At 32.4% G+C, this 5,814-nt stretch overlaps 1 protein-coding gene across 1 annotated transcript; it reads right to left on the minus strand.

The window, feature by feature from the left end:
* On the minus strand, window positions 2,357-4,318 carry LOC107647340 (ubiquitin-like modifier-activating enzyme 5). Its single transcript, XM_016351421.2, has 7 exons — window positions 4,305-4,318; window positions 3,992-4,066; window positions 3,679-3,753; window positions 3,416-3,502; window positions 3,228-3,343; window positions 3,063-3,109; window positions 2,357-2,678 (listed from the first exon to the last, which is right to left on the minus strand). Exons 2-7 carry the CDS (start codon window positions 3,992-3,994, stop codon window positions 2,539-2,541), a joined length of 468 nt encoding a protein of 155 aa, XP_016206907.2. The 5' UTR covers window positions 3,995-4,066; window positions 4,305-4,318; the 3' UTR covers window positions 2,357-2,538.

A 5,814-nucleotide genomic window follows, 5' to 3' on the forward strand; every position in this document is an offset into this window, starting at 1 on the left:
ATTCCACTAGGATTGTGATTTGAAGCAAGCTATGGTTATCTTGTAGATCTTAGTCAGGTGAATAGAAGAGGTAGGTTTGTTGTTTTAAACGCATAAAAGAAAATAAAGAGAACTTAACTAGGTTGATATGTTTATAATGATAAGAAGATGGTTAAGGTTTGGAGATGCTTTATTCTTTTGGATAACTCTGGTTTTACTGTCTTCTTCAACTGTGAATCATTTCTTCTATGGCAGGCTGTACGTGATCAACGCTAGTTGAGAGGTCACCAATGCTCCTCCAAATCTGAACCCCAGGGTTAGTGTGGATCCATTCTGATTGGGAGTGAAGCTCCTGCAGTCCATTCTCCTTAATGATCCTACTCAAAACGCCACAAACAAGGTTGAATCTTCCGGATCAGAGAATGCTGTGCCTTTGGCTTCTAGCCTCTACCACAAAGACTCTAATCTCCCCATACCTCAGCTGAACTGATGTTTCGAGAAGTCCCCAACGAAGTCGTGGATTAGCCGTCTAAGAGATGTATAATCAAGTTAGTAGTTCATCAATGTCCGATGAAAGACACACTCTGAACCCATGTAGAATGAGATAACCTTGTTCCATTTCAACGCATTCATAATGATGAAGAACGAAGATACATCTTAGAATCGAGAATCAAACACTGATTGAAAAGAAACAGTAATACTTTTATTGATCCATAAAACTCAGCAAAGCTCCTCCCCTCAACCTAGGAGGTTTAGAAACGCATACTGATAGAGAATACAATGTAAAATTTGAAATATGCTGGTAATCCCTTTCTAGCTATGTGATCTTCTCCCTTAAATACTAAACTAATGACTAAGGATTACATAAAAAGGGTAAAACAGTCTTTTAGTGCTAAAATTCACTTCCGGGACCCACTTTGTGAGTGTTTGGCTGAGCTTTGATGAGATCCACACGCTAGGAAGCCTCTAGGGTATTGAACGCTGGCTAGGAGGTCCTTTATGAGCATTGGACACTGGTCTCTTCTCCTTTAGGCGCTGGACGCCAGAATAGGGTAGGAGACTAGCGTTGGATGCCAGTTTTGGGTCTTTAATTCTGAAGCAAAGTATGGACTATTACACATTGATGGAAAGCTATGGATGTTAGCTTTCCATAGCTATTGAGAACTCTCCATTTGGACTTCTGTAGGTCCAGAAAAGCTCTTTCGAGTGCAAGGAGGTCAGATCCAGACAGCATCTGCAGTGCTTTCTCTGCCTCTGAATCAGACTTTTGCTCCAGTTCCTCAATTTCAGCCAAAAAATATCTTAAATTGCATAAAAACACACAAACTCAAAGTAGAATCCAAAAATGTGAATTTTTTGCACTAGAACCTATGAAAACTTAATAAAACTTAAACAAACCATAATAAAAACTATATGCAAATGATGACAAAAAGCGTATAAAATATCCGCTCATCAGTCATCGTCGTCGTTAAGGACGCCAAAAGTAAATAGTTTCTCCATTAGTGTTTTTTTTTTTTGCAAAAAGAGAAAATCCTAAGTCCTGGTGTCCACCACCACAGAAAACACTACTGCATCCTTTCATGACACCACAGAAAACACTACTGCATCCTTTCATCATCGCACCGCCACCACCGTGCCCCGACCACGAGAAGTGATTTTCCAATGAAATTTTTTATTTATATTATGACTTTTATTAAATTTTTTTAATAAAATGTGTGTTTAGAGATTTAATATATTGTTTGTTACATTAATTTAGTCTAACTAAAAATTAAATCAGGTTAGGTTAGTTTAGTTGTAAATTAAGATAAATAGTTCGATAAATTAGTTAGGCCTGCAACATCTGATTTTATACCGGGATGATTAATTGGAGATTATGATGCACGGACACTGACACGGACACGGGACACGACACGATACGGGACACGACGACATGCGAATTTTAAAATCTTACATGACACGAGGATACGTATATATATAAAATATAAAGTATTTTTTAGATAAATTGTAATGATATTTTGATATTTTATTGATATTAAAATATAAATTAAAATTTTTAATTATTTTTAATGTCTTATTTTAATTATATCAAGTATTTAAAATATTTTGTTTTAATAAATAATAATATATACTATATCTAAATTTATTTTAAGAATATATGTTAAGAATAAGACTGGACACGCGGACATGTGATGGTATTTAGGTGTGTCCGAGAAAATTTTTTTATTTTTTATTAAGACACGGTTGGACACAGCAGACACGCGTGTCGGACGAGTGTCGATGAGTATCGTGTCCGAAATGTGTCCGACACGGAGACACAATAACTCAGCGAAGTGTCCGTGCTTCATAGATTAAGACCTATTATTGAAACAGCATCCCATTCCCACATGATACCAACATATAAATTTCAAAGAACAAAAAGGATGAACACCAAATTTTATCTTGAAACTGCTTGCCTGAACAATTATACCCCCTCAAAGGGGTTTCTGCTTTCTGTTTCTGTAAGGAAAAAATAAACAAAATCTTTTCCTTCTTTAAAATAAGTCCCTATGAAAACACTGACTACTTAGAATTAATAGCTTCAAGCTGCCTTCGGAGTTCCTCAAGGTCCTCGTTGTCAGTGGTTGGAGCTTCAGAAGTCACTATGTTCCGAAAATCATCCGCGACAGGAAGTTCATGAGTGAGACCTTCAGGCAATATATCTACAGCATATATTGAGGGAAGTTGTTACCAGATTTGATAATAATTGGAATTGAATAGTGGAATTAAAACAAATGTTGAAACCATGGTGAATAGAGAGACACATCGACTAAAAAGATGTATATAACCTTGAAAATTTACTTTTGCAAGATGAAACATATTGCGAGAAAGCGTTTTTATGAAGGATATAGATGATAAGACGAAAGTAAAACTCCTCTAGCCATGAGATTGAAAAGATTTCTCATGTAGCTGATTTAATAAGGAAACCAACATCAACATCTATAAAGCCAGTACCACAAACTAAAAAAACGGTTGCACAGTTTTATCTTTACTTCAATCTTCATTCAGCACATGAATATAAACTTTAGAAAAGTATCAAGTAATACCTGAATTTTTGGCACTAGAAACATCTGGTTCACAATCATCAACAACACTGAAAATTCAACCACAAGAATATGATCACTACATGATAACGCTAACATTTTTCAAGAAGGAATCAGATTAACACATAATAATGTGAAGAAGAGGAACATAAAAAGAGTATTAAGCACCTTATATTCCATTCATTGTCAATGTGAAGCGGACCCTCCTCGGTGAACGGTGCTTCAGCTTCTAGCTTTGCTTTTGCTGCAGCATCTCTTGCGGGCTTTGCAAGAATGTACTCTTTCTGCATTAACATTTATAGTTCAATAATTCGACTATAATATTTGCAACAATGGCCTGACTAAAAACATCTTACCTGTCTTTCTAAGCATGCAAAATTTGAACATTGAGGATTCGGCTTCATTTGCATGGTAGGGAAAAAGTCCTTAAGAGAATTATATCCCTATATATAAGAAAACAATAATGGGGATGTCAAAATAACCAAATTTCTTTTTGAAGACTATAAAGTTTTTTACCCCTCTATACGTTAAGAAGAAAAAAAAAAGGAATAATCAGCTCTATAAGACAACTCAACGAGGAGGAGAATAGAGGGAACATTGTTGTAGGTGTGATACTTACCAAATATGGAGAGACTTGACCAAAACCTAACAAGAATTTGAGTGTGTTTTGCACTAGAAGCCCGGCAACAACCCCCTGGAAAATGAAAACAAAATTTAGAATGCCAAACAAATAAAGTGAAAAACATGTTTTAAACAATACTCTAAGGTTAGTAGAAAATGCCATATAAGTGTTTACTTAGAACAGTTCAGTCTTTTCACGCACGATAAAGGCACCAGATTCAATTATAATAAGATGGATTTCCATAAAAACTTGTTGATGTTTAACTATACACAATAAAAGCAAACATGAGGGCTGGAGGATTATATTATACCATAGTTGTTGGTAAAGATGCAGCACAAACCCCTTCACGCTTGAGTGTACGTTCATCTACTCCAGATGCAACAACCTAAGAGGAAAAACATAAATGTATGCTTTCATATTTTTGGTACATACTGCATAAAAGTTTCACATTTGAAGTAAGCCACATGTAGTTGTATATGATAACAATTTAGTTGCATAGTCCATGATAATTTAAGAAAACATTGTGGTATAATAGACTAAAAATGTTTGAGCTCCTGAAACTTTGCATATTATGAGGTTAATTAAACTTGACCCTGTCAAGGTGAAATAAAGAATAGACATACCAAAGGAGGTGCACATGCATTTTAATTATATCAAGTATTTAAAATATTTTGTTTTAATAAATAATAATATATACTATATCTAAATTTATTTTAAGAATATATGTTAAGAATAAGACTGGACACGCGGACATGTGATGGTATTTAGGTGTGTCCGAGAAAATTTTTTTATTTTTTATTAAGACACGGTTGGACACAGCAGACACGCGTGTCGGACGAGTGTCGATGAGTATCGTGTCCGAAATGTGTCCGACATGCGAACACGATAACTCAGCGAAGTGTCCGTGCTTCATAGATTGGAGATTATATTTGTATTGCGATTCCTTTTGTTTGCTCATGTACCTCTGTAATGTTCCAAATGGTGAGTAATTAATCCTTATTGACAATGTTGAAGGGGATTGGCCTTTTGACATTTGGTACATGGTTGTTTTTCTCTCCGGATCCAGTTATAAGAAATTGATCTAAAAAAATAAAATAACATCTTTGGGTAATTAATAGAAAAAAATTTTAAATTTCAAGAAATTTTAATGAAATTCTAACTACCCAAAATGTAAAGGAGGCTTTAACTTTCTTTACTAGGAGCGAATTTCATTTCTTTCGTCTCTCTATCTCATTTAGAACTATAATTATACTACACATTTATAAAAATATTTGTAAGAATAAATATCTAAATATTATGATTAAAAAAAAACTAAAAAATAAATAAATAAATCAAATTCTATAAATATATAGGATAGTATTTAGAAGTATCTAAAATATAATACTTAAGAAGAATTTTATAACAATTTAAAAAGCTTATAAATAGATCATAAGACAGATTGTAAATTATAATTAAGTAAAAAAATGTTTAAGTCTCACAATATTTGTACCATCTCCTTAACTTATGAATAATATAACCATTAAATTTTTTAAATCATTCGTTTAGATTATTCTTTCATCAAAACTATTCTTGTTATTCTCACTATTGTTGTTCTAAGTCTATAATGCATTAAACTAACCTTAAATTATTTCATAAAACAAAAAAAAAAAACTAACAAAAAAGTAAGTCAACCACGTTAAATAGAAAAATATTAATGAAATAAATTTATTATTTTATTTTATTTGGATAAAATACCGTGTGAATATTACAAATAAAATTTTATTGAAATATTACAAATGTATAATTTAATGCGTAATTTAATTAATTCATCCAAATAAAAGATTTTATAATTGAAAATTTTTAATTGAAATATTTTTGTTCATTTGAATATCATATCATATAAACTTGTTTTTCCAAAAAAGAATACAACATTATTTATTTTGTTTGAATTTATCCACTAACTTTTTTAGAAATGGATCCGGTAGTATTTTATCATGTAATAAAATTTTCTCTTATATTTTTTCAGCTTTTAATCATCATTATTCATGAAAAATTATTTTAACATTTTAATTGGTCAAATATGAAAAACAACAGACAGGTTGTACTCCTTAATTTGTTATAAAATCTGAGTATTGCAGGAACCAGAAAGTTTGA

Source organism: Arachis ipaensis, chromosome B06, assembly GCF_000816755.2.
Source record: "Arachis ipaensis cultivar K30076 chromosome B06, Araip1.1, whole genome shotgun sequence".
In the NCBI taxonomy this organism is placed as follows: domain Eukaryota; kingdom Viridiplantae; phylum Streptophyta; class Magnoliopsida; order Fabales; family Fabaceae; genus Arachis; species Arachis ipaensis.

What these genes read in the sequence shown, in the direction of transcription:
- LOC107647340 (XM_016351421.2), bottom strand. An exon ending in TTGCATGCTTAGAAAGACAG is followed by an intron (nt 3,344 to 3,415) that starts GTAAGATGTTTT and finishes ATGTTAATGCAG; the next exon opens with AAAGAGTACATTCTTGCAAA. An exon ending in GACAATGAATGGAATATAAG is followed by an intron (nt 3,110 to 3,227) that starts GTGCTTAATACT and finishes TTGAATTTTCAG; the next exon opens with TGTTGTTGATGATTGTGAAC.